This window comes from Aotus nancymaae, unplaced genomic scaffold (genome assembly GCF_030222135.1).
Source record: "Aotus nancymaae isolate 86718 unplaced genomic scaffold, 86718_ANA_hifiasm-v0.15.2.pri h1tg000053l, whole genome shotgun sequence".
NCBI lineage: Eukaryota > Metazoa > Chordata > Mammalia > Primates > Aotidae > Aotus > Aotus nancymaae.
The window spans coordinates 17,796,080-17,810,509 of NW_026988467.1; the positions used below are offsets into that span (position 1 = coordinate 17,796,080).

Here is a 14,430-nt window from a genome sequence, read left to right on the forward strand (position 1 = left end):
CCTTACTACTCACCTTCCATGGAATAAAAGAAATGTAATATGCAATAAAAATCTGTTCAATAAAATAAGTATTTTCATCACTTTTAGTTCAGCATTGGCTCATGTGCCAAATATAAGCCTGGCATTTGTTTCTCTAAATTAAAAACGCTTTTAATTTTTCAAGGCATTTTCATTGGAACTAATACCTAAAACCTCCCTCATGCCATAGATCGTATCACAATTTTGCAGAAAAGGAATCACACGTTCACCGAGTTATATTCAGTTATCTCATGTATATTCTCCAAGTGCCTGTCAGTCACTGTTCTAGGGACTAGGAATACAGCAGTGAACAAAACAAAAATCTCCATCTTCATGGAAACTGCATTCTAGTTAAAAAGACAGACATTGGGGCCGGGCACAGTGCCTCACGCTTGTAATCCCTGCACTTTGGGAGGCCGAGGCGGGTGGATCATGAGGTCAAGAGATCGAGACCATCCTGGTCAACATGGTGAAACCCCATCTCTACTAAAAATACAAAAAATTAGCTGGGCATGGTGGCGTGTGCCTGTAATCCCAGCTACTCAGGAGGCTGAGGCAGAAGAATTGCCTGAACCCAGGAGGCGGAGGTTGCAGTGAGCCGAGATCACGCCATTGCACTCTAGCCTGGGTAACAAGAACGAAACTCCCATCTCAAAAAAAAAAAAGACAGACATTAACAAAATCTTTAAGGTGTAAGGTAGTGGTAAATGTTTCCAGAAAAAGAAATCACGAAAGGAAGATAAGGTATATTCACACCATAGGCAATCATCCAGTAAAAATCTAGGTAACAGTGAATTGGTGGAAGATGTCAGAACTCTGAAACATGGTTCATTCCAGTAGAATTACCAGCTTTTTAAGAAGGTGTCATTAACTAAATATATTTCTATAATACTTTTCTTGTAAGCCACTCTCTAAAAAGTAACTGTTAAAGCTGAGTGGAGTGGCATGTGCCTGTAGTTCCAGCTACTTGGAAAACTAAGGCAGGATGACTGCTTGAGCCCAGGAGTTTAAGATCAGCCTGACTAACGTAGTCAGACTCCCATTTCTTTTTTTTTTTTTTTAAAGTAGATTTCAAGAAAGAATTGTTAGCAGCATGTTATTTAAAAATCCTTTCTACCTCACTGTATAAACTGACTCACCAACCAACAAAATTAAATAAACACAAAAAACTGGCAGAAATTTCTTGACTTTTCCTACTTACCATAAGCATTGGGGAAGTCCCCAGGTCCTGGTCCAGGATAAAAAGGACCTGGCCCCGGCGGTTGAACTGGATATTGCTGTGGAGGCCCAACATAAGGAGGGCCACTATGACGATACTAGAAAAGAGAAAGTACGAACATTCAGAAATGATATAGTATCTGGGGGGAGAAAACATAATGAAATGAAGGAGGAGGAGGAAGAGGAGGAGGAGGAGGAGGGGGGAGGAGGAGGAGGAAGGAAGGAAGAAGGAAGAAAGAAGAAAGAAAAAGAAGAAGAAAGTAGCTTACTACAGAAAGCAAAGTTCTCTGTGTAAGAGAATCATTTAAATGAGGCAAAGCCACTGGGTCAAACGCATTCAAAATGCTTGCTTGCCATTAAGATACAATGATAATGGAGAGAAAGGTGCAGCTTAGTAAAGCCATACAACATATCAGTGCACAGGCAGACATCAGCTCACTGTAAAATTAGCTCGGGCTGGTAACTTTTCAATGACATTAAAAGATGTCAGGAACAGCATAATCACTGAGTCCATTTTACAGCAGTTGGTTGTGGCGAAGGGATATGAGAAAGTAAGGAGATAAAAACAATTTCTCTATCATTTTAAAAAATTTTAAGTTAACAGATGTAGAAATATCTTCATATAGCATAATAAAAAATCACAGTATGGCTAGATTTGTAACCAACAAAACAGTTCACACATCACCAAAAACTAATGCCATAATTCATCCTCCCAGCTCCCTCTGAGAAGAATCTGGGTTAATTTCCACTCTACTGCTGGACCACCTAGGCCTCAAAGATACTTTACCTGTGGTATACAGTACTGAGGACCCTGGGGCACTGGGTACGGCATGGGCAGATGGTTAACCATCATGATGTGCTGATTAGCCTGATACACTGCAGTGGGTGTCTGTGCACCAGGACGAATGGAAGGACTGCTGTTCGGGATGGTAGCTCTAGGAGGCTGTATTTGAGGCCTCTGGAAAAACTGGAAAGAGGAGAAAAATTTTTTTTTTTTTTTTTTTTTTTTTACAAAGGGGAATATATAAATTTTACTGTCTCCTTTTCTTCACTAATAGAATTATAAATACAATATGCATAAAAAGAATAAATTACCTATTGCTGGGTTCCCAAAAATATACCACATTAGGGCAAGCTTTTATCACTATCGTCACATATTTGAAAACAGTAGGGTAGTTTCAACTTTTAAGTTTTGGCTATCTTAAAATACAAATTCTATACCATAATTATTAGTTTTAAAATGTATAATAAAGTATAACAAAAGTAGCTGGTAATTCTCTATTATATAAAAGAACTGACTCTGATAAACAGTAAGTGGTTCATTATCAACTCATTAAAAATTAAAAGTAGCCTCCTAAAAGACTGCTGCTCAACTAATTTATAAAATACTTAGAAGAACAAGGAATCTCTTTGATCATAAAATATTTACCCAGTCCATCAGGGTCAAGCTAAATTAAACCATCTGTACACTTGTCGCATGCCGAACTAAGCAGTTTTTTCCCTCTCCAAAAGGTGGCACAATCCAAAACTAAGCTGAGCCAAATTTTGCTTTCTAGAATAGTCTGCAATAAAAGTGGACAATCTAGACAGGCCTAAGAATGATCTAGAATGAGCAGAGTTCAAATCTCTCAAATAGCAACGAGTACCTGTATTTATAATTTTCACTGCAGGCTTAAAAGCCTTGAAACAATATAACAATAGTAAATTTCCAATGTGAATGTATCCATTCATCAGCAATCAATCTCACTGTAATAATAATAAGCAGACTGAGTTATAAAGAGGCCATGCAGAACCAGTAGTTTATTACCTGGATAGGTCTGAATCCTCCCTTCAAATATGAAGCAAGAAAGCAGCAGGAAACAGAAAGAAAGCCAATGGGAAAGCTTACAGATCAGTCAGAAGGCACAGGACATAGCATGCAGCTCAGCAAAAATATCTTTCTATTTAGTAACAATAGGAGAAGAAAGAAGACTAGAAAATCAGAATGACAAGTCTTCACTTGAGAATTCAAGCACACATAGAAGAATCAAGTCACATTTAATTGAAAATAAATCCAGTGGCAAAAATCCTTGATTATTATTAACAGCCACAAGTTATAGTAGTGTGCAAGGAAATGTCTGCTTGGTGGCACAAGTACAGTTGGGACTACTGGTTCCTACTCCTGGATCTCAAGATCACCCATTTCATGATCTGGCATTGTCTACCATCTCTATGATCTACTCGCCATCTGTGTCATTTGCTATTTTTGTAAAAGTCCTAAGAAATAACTAAACTTTTCAATATATATCAGACTCTTCGTGACAGAGACTTGCTCTTTTTAACTAATCAGGCACATAAGAGGGCACTTATAGCTCTAAAATGGAGAATTATAATAACAATCTTAAAATAAAGTCTTGTCCCAAAATAAATAAAGCAGCAAAATATTTGTTGCTATCGGTCCAAATAAAGCCAAGCTTCGACCTTTGGGCCCACTCTGGTCTTATTTTGTCCTATTCTTAGGCATCAAGCTACCCACAGATGGTATAAGTAACTTCATCTGGTGCTCAAATGGAAGAACTGGGATCTAGTGTCTAAAGCTCATCCCCCATTAAACCTTCATACCCCAGGGCAAAAAAGGCCCTAAAGAGATTAAGTCACAGAAAAGCCACAGGCAGAAAGGTATAGCAGGAGAATGGAATAAATGGGGGAATCTAAAGGGGCAGGCCACAGACAGTAGGCAATGGAGATGAAAAGAAAGCACAAGAGGCAAAGTTGATAACACAGGAACCTGGGCTGGACTACAACAACAGCAACCATCTTCTAGTCTTCTCCACTGATATTGTTTTGGTGACAGACTTTTTTTTGTTGGCTGCTAACAAGAACAATAAAGTAGTAAACCTTCCATTACAGGACTGCATTTCTCGTAATTACAAAGCAGACAGAATCTATTATGCATCAATGTATATGATCTGTAAACACCATTTCAGGAACAAATGTAGTATTTTTACAAGGTAGTTAATATATTAGGAGCCACAAAAATGATACGAGCCTCAAGGAGGGAAGAGTCACTATCTGCTCAACTTATTGGGCATTACTAAATGACACAAGCAGAGGGTAAAAATCTTAATACTGAAAGATCCTTTGAAATCAACTGTAGAGGGCACCCAAGATCAAGGGCATATCAAATGAACACAGGTTATCATCTATTATGGTAACATTATCATTAAATAATGTCAAAGTACTCATATGTTGCCTGAAGAAATAGGATGTTATGGGTGGTAAGGAGAGGAGAAAGAAAACTAACCCATTAACTTATGCAGAATAAGAAAAATAGATGTGGGTAATGTTTTCCAAAAATTCTGACAGTCTGTATGTGAAATATTTTCTTACCATTATTTTTCACCTGTTCTGATGAAACTTTTAACCAGTCTGTCCAGAATAACTAAAGTTACATCTTATTATAGGAGGTTTCTGAACAGTATGAAACTATTTTCTTCAGGGACTTTGAAGTAAAAACAGTGTTTCTAATGGTATTCCTAATATCAACATATAGTTGAACTAAAAAGCGACAAAATATATGCTTATACTGACATACTAATTTTTATACATAAAGAATTCAGCTTTAAAGCTAAAGAGAAATGTATAATGCACCAACCTAAATATTTTACATATCTACCTATATCTCTGTCTATCTATCTATCTATCTATATCTATAGATAGATAGATAGATAGATAGATAGATAGATAGATTGATTGATTGATTGATTTTGAGACAGGGTCTTGCTCTGTCACCCAGGTTGGAGTGTAGTGGCGTGATGTCAGCTCACTGCAACCTCCACCTCCCAAGTTCCAGCAATTCTCCTGCCTCAGCCTCCAGAGTAGCTGGGACTAGAGGTGTGTGCCACCATGCCCGGATAATTTTTTGTATTTTTAGTAGAGATGGGTTTTTGCCATGTTAACCAGGATTGTCTCCATCTCTTGACCTCATGATCTGCCCACCTCGGCCTCCCAAAGTGCTGGGATTACAGGCATGACCCATCAGCTAACATACATATTAACTCATGCTCACAACTGACCTTGAAGGCAAGTACTATTATTAACAGGTCATGAGATATATGTAAAAACTGAGGAAAAAGGAGAGTAAATAACTTGCTGAAAGCCCCCCATCTGTATCTAAAATACAGTCAGGTTATAGGCATATACTTTTAATTGTTATACATACTACCTCTCATGAAATGGAATACCCCCATATTTTATAATAGCCCAGGAGAAATATTTTCTTTACAAATGCTGAAGGGGTGTGGCAGGATCTTTAACCAACTATACAATGGGTAGCATGTCCCTCAACCATAATTGATTCCTGGTAAGAAAAATTTTCCATCAAATTATTTCACAAAATACATGCTTATCATTCAAGAAAACAAATTTCTTCTACCTACACAACTCAAATTCTCTATCTCCCTAAAAGTGACTGAAACTTGTTCATATGTTAAAAGCATATCCTTGGCATACCATTTTACAGTCCTAATTTTCCTCAACTTCAGTGCACTAATATTTTTTACAACAGTCTATCTGTAGCTTATGTTTTTCACTTAAAAGTACAGGCGCACGCACCAGAAGAGATTCTTCAAAAGCCGTAGTGACTAGAAATGGCAAAAAATAAAAAAAGATAAATTCTCCTTTTTGTACTCCTTCCTAACCATTCAATTACAAATGCATAATTAGATTTAATAGTAATACAAGAAATTCAGATTCTCAGTTGGGCAAGCATAGCAGAAAACCACAGGTTATTAAAAGGAATATATAAATGTGCTTTCCCAAACTGCTTGCAATCCTTCAAATTTCTTTTCTTCTCAGCTGAGTGATGAAAAATCACTAAGAGTCAAACTCTCCTGAATGGAAGGAGCCATTTAGTCTCACCATCCACCTAAAGTCTGAATATCTTTTACAACATGCCAGTGGGGATATAAACTTTAGCAACTTAAGATACAAATCCTTTTCATAGTTAAATGGAGTTCAGATACTATAAAACCCTTCCTTCTACTAGCCCGAAATATTTCTCCCTATATCACCTATCCACTTGTTTCATGTCTATCTCTAAAACCACAAAGAAGTCAAATCCTTCTCCCTAAGTGACAGACCACTTAGTTATCTGGACACTAACATCACTGCCAATTTTCACAGCACTATTTTTTGTTTTAAGCCAATCATAACCCTCTCCTCCATCTTGTCCCTCCAACCAAGATTTTTAATTCCCTAACTAGCTTCATCTTTTCTCTCAATCTTGTTCCAACACAAAAGTATTGATGTGGCGTCTGCCCAGAATGTACGTGGCACTCACTCAAAAAAGATTTGTTGCTGAATGAAAGGGCAATATACCTCTCTTATTCCTCCCAACTCCGAATCCATTAATGAAACCAAGAATCACAGAAGCACTTCTGTCAACCATATTTTACTACTGATTGGTACTGACTTACATTCATTTAAAGTGATTAAATCCTCTTTACACATAACCTGGCTAAATGAGCCATGTTCTTCACGTCAGTGTGTACTCTTACAATTGTGTTTTGAAGCTCATATACAAGATTTTATACTTTGTAACTCGGAAAATTTATCTGGCTAAACAACCCATTGTTTCAGATTGTATCAACTGCATGACAATTGCAAACCACAGCATTATTAGAAAACCCGACATAAATGTCACTTTTCCAAGTAACTGATAAAAACGCTGAAAAGGGCTAGGCAAAGAAAAGAGAACCATGCGCAACATAAAAACCACCTCCTAAACTTCATTTCAATCTGTTTTAAGTCTTTCATCTTTCAAGGGTTTATTATTAATATGCGAGGAGGATGGCAGAGGAAGGTGAAAACTCATTTGAGGTAGTATTTTGGGCAGATCCAACAAGATAGGATACTTTTAAAACAGACGGTGAACTTAGCATACCTATAAATTGCTTACTTTTCCAGAAACACTCCAGAAGCCAGAAGAAAAAATGTTTCCTCTTTGAAAATCCTTCTAAAGATGCAGTAATTTATATCATTACCCGAAGCTTCCTCATCAAAAACATCTAACAAATGTTTGAATGTGTTAATTATGAAATATGGTTTTTCATGACTTTGCTCACTAAAAGCATGAAAAGACAAAAACACCTCTAACAAATTATATAACAGAAATTCTCTGAAAACCATCTTTTCATTTTGAGCAACTAGAAAAATCTTATTTCACCACATTAGATATTCCCATGTGCGTAAACACTCTGAGTACAAGCATACCTCATTCCATTCTGCTTTGCATTATTGCTTTTATTTTTTTTTTTTTACAAATTGAAAGTTTGTGAAGTTCTTGTGTTGAGAAAGTCTATCAGTACCATTTTTCCCACAGCATGTGCTCATTTCATGCTTGTCACTTTTTAGTAATTCTCCTTTCAATTTTTACATTATTTTTTTTTTTTTGAGACGGAGTTTCGCTCTTGTTACCCAGGCTAGAGTGCAATGGCGTGATCTCAGCTCACCGCAACCTCCGCCTCCTGGGTTCAGGCAATTCTTCTGCCTCAGCCTCCTGAGTAGCTGGGATTACAGGCACGTGCCACCATGCCCAGCTAATTTTTTTTGTATTTTTAGTAGAGACGGAGTTTCACCATGTTGACCAGGATGGTCTCGATCTCTTGACTTCGTGATCCATCCGCCTCGGCCTCCCAAAGTGCTGGGATTACAGGCGTGAGCCACCGCGCCCGGCACTTTACATTATTATTATATCTGTTACGGTGATGTGTGATCACTGACCTTTGATGTTATCATTTTAACTGGGAGCACCAAGAAGTGCACTCATAGAAGATAGCCAACTTGAGAAAGTTACGTGTTTTCTGACTGCTCCACTACTATCTGTTTTCCCCCTCTACCCCCATTCTTCTCATGTCCTTGGACCTTCCTATTCAGCAGATACAATAATATTGGAGTTAGGCCATTATATCAAAATTAATAACCAAACAGTGGCCTCTATATGGTCTTATGCCACGTCTCTCACTTTAAATAAAAACCATAAATTACTAAGCTTAGTCAGGAAGGCATGTCAAAAGATGAGACAGGCTGAAAGCTAGTTCTCTTGTGCCAAAAACCAAGTTGTAAATGCAAAGAGTAAGTTCTTGGAGGAAATTTAAAGTGCTACTCCAGTGACCACACGAATAATAAGAAAGCAAAACAGCTGATTTAGAGAAAGTTCGAGAAGTTTGGATGGATCAAACTAACCACAACATTCCCTTAAACCAAAATGTAATCCAAAGCAAGGTTCTAACTCTCTTTTCAATTCTGTGAAGGCTGAGAGAGGTAAGAAAGCTACAGAGGAAAGTTTGAAGCTAGCGGAGGTTAGCTCATGAAGTTTAATGAAAGCAGCTGTCTCCATAACATAAAAGTGCAAGGTGAAGCAGCAAGTGCTTACGGAGAAACTGCTTCAAGTTATCCAGAAGATCCAGCCACGATAACTGATGAAAGGGCCTACACTAAACACATGATTTTCAGTGCAGATGAAACAGCCATCTATTGGAACAAGATGTCATAGATTGACTTCTCTGTAGCTAGTACTTTCATAGCTACTGAGAACTCAATGCGTGGCATCAAAGCTTCAAAAGGCTGACTCTACTGTTAGGGGCTAATATAGCTGGTGACTTTAATTTGAAGCCAACACTTATATACTATCTGGAAAAATCCTAGGGCCCTTAAGAATTATGCTAAATTTACTCTGACTATGCCCTATAAATAAAACAACAAAGCCTGAATGATAGTACATCTGTCTGCAGCATGGTTTACTGGCTATTTTAAGGCCACTACTATAGAGAGCTTAGATTCGTTTCAAAATATTACTGCTTACTGGGAAAACACCTAGTCACCCAAGAGCTCTGAGGGAAATGTATAAGAAGATTAATGTTGCTTTCATGCCTGCAAACACAACATCTACTCTGCATCCTATGGATCAGGTTTTGACTTTCAAGTCTTATTATTTAAGAAGTATAATTTGTCAGGCTTACAGCAGCCATACATACTGATTTCTCTGATGGTTCTGAGCAAACTATATTAAAAACTTCCTGGAAAGGATTCACCATTGCTGATGTCATTAAGAACATTCCTGGGTGCAGTGGTGTACAAGTGCAGTCCCAGCTACATAGGAGGCTGAGGTTAGAGGACTGTTCTAGCTCAGGAGTTTGAGGCCAGCCTGGGCAACACAGTGAGACCCTATCCCCCCAAAAAGAGGAAAGAAAGAAGAAAAGAGGGGAGGGGAGGGAGGGGATGGGAGACCAGAGAAAGCAGAGGGCACAGGGCAGAGGGCAGAGGGGAGAGGGGAGAGGGAAGTAGGGAGAGGGAAGAGGGAAGTAGGGAGAGGGAAGAGGGAAGAGGGAAGAGGGGAGAGGGAAGAGGGGAGAGGGGAGAGGGAAGAGGGGAGAGGGGAGAGGGGAGAGGGAAGAGGGGAGAGGGGAGAGGGGAGGGGGAGAGGGAAGAGGGGAGAGGGGAGAGGGAAGAGGGGAGAGGAGAGGAGAAAAGTTAATTTTGTGATTCATGGGAGAGGAGAGGAGAAAAGTTAATTTTGTGATTCATGGGAGAAGGCCAAAATATCAACAATAACAAGCATTTGGAAGAAGTTAATTCCAATACTCATGGATGACTTGGAGGGGTTCAGGACTTCAATGGAAGAAATAAGTGCTGATATGGTAGAAACAGCAAGAGAGCTAGAATTAGAAGTAGAGCCAGGGCCTGGTAGAGTGGCTCACACCTGTAATCCCAGCATTTTGGGAGGCCGAGGCAAGTTGATCACCTGAGGTCAGGAGATCGAGACCAGCCTGGCCAACATGGTGAAACCCCATCTGTACTAAAAATACAAAACATTAGCTGGGCATGGTGGTGGATGCCTGTAATCCCAGCTACTCGGGAGGCTGAGACAGGAGAATTGCTTGAACCTGAGAGGCAGAGGTTGCAGTGAGCCCAGATTGCGCCACTGCACTCCAGCCTGGGCAATGAGAGCAAAATTCCATATTAAAAAAAAAAAAAAAAAGTAGAGCCTGAAGATGTGACTGACTACTGCAATCTCATGATAAAACTCGAACAAATGAGGACTGTTTTCACATGGAGAAGCAAAGAAAGTGGTTTCCTGAGATGGAATCTATTCCTGATAAAGACGCTGTGAACATTGTTGAAAGGACAACAAACGATTTAGAATATTACCTAAACCTAGTTGATGGAGCAGCAGCAGAGTTTGAGCAGATTGACTCCAATGATAAAAAAAAAAAAAAAAAAAGTTCTACTGTGGGTAAAATGCTGTTAAACAGTATCACATGCTGCAGAGAAATCTTTCATGAAAATGTGAGTCCATCGGCCGAGTGCAGTACCTCACGCCTATAAACCCAGCACTTTGGGAGGCCAATGCAGTCACTTGAGGTCAGGAGTTCGAGACCAGCCTGGCCAATATGGTGAAACCCCTACTCTACTAAAAATAGAAAAAATTAGCTGGATGTTGTAGCATGTGCCTATAGTCCCAGATACTCAGGAAGCTGAGGCAGGAGAATTGCCTGAACCTGGAAGGTGAAAGCTGCAGTGGGCAGAGATCACACCACTGCACTCCATCCTGGGTGACAGAGCGAGACTCCATCTCAGAAAAAAAAAAAAAGAATAAAAAAGAGTCCATCAATGTGGACAACTTTATTTGTCTTATTTCAAGAAATTGCCACAGCCACCTCAACCCTCAGCAACCACTACCCTAATCAGTCAGCAGCCATCTACACTGAAGCAAGACGTTTCACCAGCAAAAAGATTACAACTCACCGAAGACTCAAATAATCATCAGCATTTTTTAGCAAGAAAGTATTTAGTTATTGGCCGGGCATGGTGGCTTATGCCTGTAATCCCAGCACTTTGGGAGGCCAAGGCGGGCGGATTACGAGGTCAGGAGTTCAAGACCAGCCTGACCAACATGGTGAAATCCCATCTCTACTAAAAATACAAAAATTAGCTAGCATACTGGCATGTGCCTGTAATCCCAGCTACTCAGGAGGCTGAGGCAGGAGAATTGCTTTAACCCGGGATGCAGAGGTTGCAGTGAGCCGAGATTGCACCACTGCACTCCAGCCTGGTAACAGAGCAAGACTAAGTCTCAAAAAAATAAAAATAAAAAAGGATTGAATTACTATATGTACATGATTTTCTTAGACATGATTCTAACTATTGCATAATTAGAACACTACAGCATAGTGGAAACATAACATGTATACATATATACACTGGGAAACCAAAAAATTCACATGACTTGAAGTGGTCTGGAACCAAGTCTGCGGTATCTCCAAGGTAAGCCTGTATTTATTAACTGGCAAAGCAATACAAAATATGCTTCTGAAATCTCTAGCTTTAAGCAATATATAGTTCAGCCTACTAGAAGATTAAAAAGTAACATCTGCAATTAGGAATTGCTTTGGTGAATATCTTTTAAAAGTCTAAAGTACTCTTGAAGAACAGTACTATCATTCGCTGGCAAGTGATAAAAGGACAAGCTTTAAAGAGTCCACATAATGGAATATCACTCAGGTGTCAATCTGATATTCTGTTAACCCATGATAATTTATAACAGAGATTATTCCATTCTAAATTTTTTCTATATTTTCCTGCATGGGGTCAATATTACATAACCTAGGTTTCACTAAGAATCAGGATATGTAAGCCCTAGAGATGAGTTGTTCAATACAGTAGCCACTAGCCATACTTGACTACTTATATTAAAAATTCAGTTCCAGGTTGGGCACAGTGGCTCATGCCTATAATCCCAGCACTTTGGGAGGCCAAGGTGAGTGGATCGCTTGAGGTCAGGGGCTTGCAATCGGCCTGGCCAACATGGTGAAATCCCGACCTCTACAAAAAAATACAAAAATTAATAGAGCATGGTAGTGCATGCCTATAATTCCAGCTACTCAGGTGGCTGAGGCACAAAAATCACTTGAACCTGGGAGGTGGAGGTTGCAGTGAGCTGAGATTGTGCCACTGCACTCCAGCCTAGGTGACAGAAAGAGACTGTCTCAAAAAAAAAAAAAAAAATCAGTTCTTTAGCTGCATTAGCCACATTTAAAGTGCTCAGCAGCAGTGAAAAGTACAAATACAGAACATTTTCATCATCATAGAAATTCTATTACACAGTGCTACCCTAGAGGCTTATGTCAGTAACAAGAGGTGTTGTGTCAGATGATAAAGGAGAGTCTTGGAAATGACCATTCTTATAAAATACTTCATTCATGCTAAAAAAAAAAATTGCTTGGGAGAAGAGGAAAGGCAGGCAGTCTCACTGCTAAAGAAAACTGACACTTACCAAGGACTTACTACATTGCAGACACTGTATAGGCAGGTACTTTATCCTCACAACACCCATAGGACATACATGCAGTTATTATAACATCTCAATATTATATCATTTATGAGCATATTTTACCCATTCTGAATATCAGAAACCTGAGGCCCAAAGACAATTTGTAGTGAAGCTGAAACTGAATATCAGTTTTACTGACTCCCAACATGTATTTTCTTCACTATCTATGCTGCTACTCTACAATTCCTTGTGAACAAGACACCAGATAAAACCACCCATAATTCACTTGTATCAAGCTCCAAAAAACAAAGAATTTGTAAGGTCGTTAATTCAAAAGGTCATAAGGTTGTATAGATGCTTCAGATGGCTTGCTATTCATATTCATTTAACTCTGATGTGCCAGGTTTGGCCCCAGAGACAAGCCCAAGCCTTCATTTATTTTACTTTCCAAATCTAATAAATTACCTATAGTAATACAAACATATCTCGACCAGGAATATAACACCATACACTTTCAGTAAGGAAACTTTAGGGATCATAATGAAAAAGAAATCTACATAAATCACCTGTTCTTTTCAAAATTTTACTTTTCACAAAAAGAACCAAACCACAACAGGAAAACATGTACAATTTCAATGCTTGCCACCAAGGAAGACATTTCTTGATGGCACATACTACTGCTGCTGCTGCTGTTGCTGCTGCCAGCATATGCCAGTTTTATAAATTTCATTATTTGTTTATGCTAAATCCCACTGCTTTGAATACAGCATATTTTTCAGCATTTGTGAAAACTATGTGAACTAAAATCATATATCAAAAAATTGCACAGTGTTTTGTCCTATGAACACTTTAAAATACCATTTCCCTGGTCTTTCTCATAATGAAAAGACTACTTAGTCATAGTATATAACCAACACCTGATCTCTATTGTGAAACCCAAAAGTAAAATAAGGACAGGAACATAAGTAACTTTAAACCACAACTACACACATTTTAATGTCCAAATACATAAAATAAACAATACAAGTCAGAATCTAAATAATGCTGAGTGGCTTGCTATAATTCTGAGTGTACTTTCTGTTCTTTCAGTTTCTAATTACCTTGGGATTTTCAAGTATCAGAGCAAAAATAGTTGACGTATTTCTAAAGCCAAGAGTGTTTTGCATATAAAATGACTTGGCATTTCTTGTTTTATCTTTGAAGAAAACTGTAATTCTAAAAGCTCTTCAGGTCATAAAAGGCAAAAAGAATAGCTCATCTTTATTAATCCAAAGAATCCCCACAAAAGACAAAAGCTAATGGCAATATGAGAAAGAAGATGGGGCTGAAATAATCCTAACTGGAGCTCTAGCCCTCCAAACATAGTTAAAAGATCTTCTAAAATAAAAGAAGTTCCAAGAAATACATCCAAAGCAGTTTCCCGATTCCACTAAGAACAAATAAAATGTTTACCATTTAAAATCTTGTTATTTTTTGTTTACTTCAATTCAGGTAACTCCATCTGACACAGAAAAAATACTGCAAGTTCTAGATTACTAAACTGGATGATATTTTCTTTTCAGAAGCAATTAATTCCAAAAAGCCTACCTAAATAATTGTTTTTTTTTTTTTGCAATAGCTATAGAACAAACTTTGCAATTTTTACTAAGCATTGACAAAAAGTTTTATGTTTCCTATCAGACTTTAGAAAAAACAATCATTAAAAACATCATCCAACAACAAATTCCTTCAAAAAATAAATTGAGGTCAAAGCATAAAAGGATATAAAGTGATCAGAAAAGTAGCCACTGATCAAAAATGCAATCATGCAATAAAGGACAAATAAATCTATTCACTGGCCAAAGCAAACCACCACAGATGGAAAAACCATTTGCACCTTCAAT

General features: G+C 38.3%; 1 protein-coding gene across 35 annotated transcripts in view; it reads right to left on the minus strand.

Moving 5' to 3' along the window:
* Positions 1 to 14,430, minus strand: part of EIF4G3 (eukaryotic translation initiation factor 4 gamma 3) — a 377,718-nt gene that overhangs the window by 180,732 nt on the left and 182,556 nt on the right. For 25 of the 35 annotated variants that reach the window (XR_010337748.1, XM_064363412.1, XM_021668355.2 and 22 more), the window contains 2 exons: positions 2,024 to 2,203; positions 1,220 to 1,334 (listed from right to left, as the gene is read on the minus strand). Coding sequence is in view for 34 of the 35 variants with exons in the window: in XM_064363412.1 (XP_064219482.1) it covers positions 1,220 to 1,334; positions 2,024 to 2,203 (295 nt within the window). In the remaining variant the exon portion in view is untranslated. Of the gene's footprint in view, positions 1 to 1,219; positions 1,335 to 2,023; positions 2,204 to 3,043; positions 3,065 to 14,430 lie in introns of those variants that run through there. The other 10 variants (XM_021668353.2, XM_064363408.1, XM_064363403.1 and 7 more) reach the window with 2 other exon arrangements.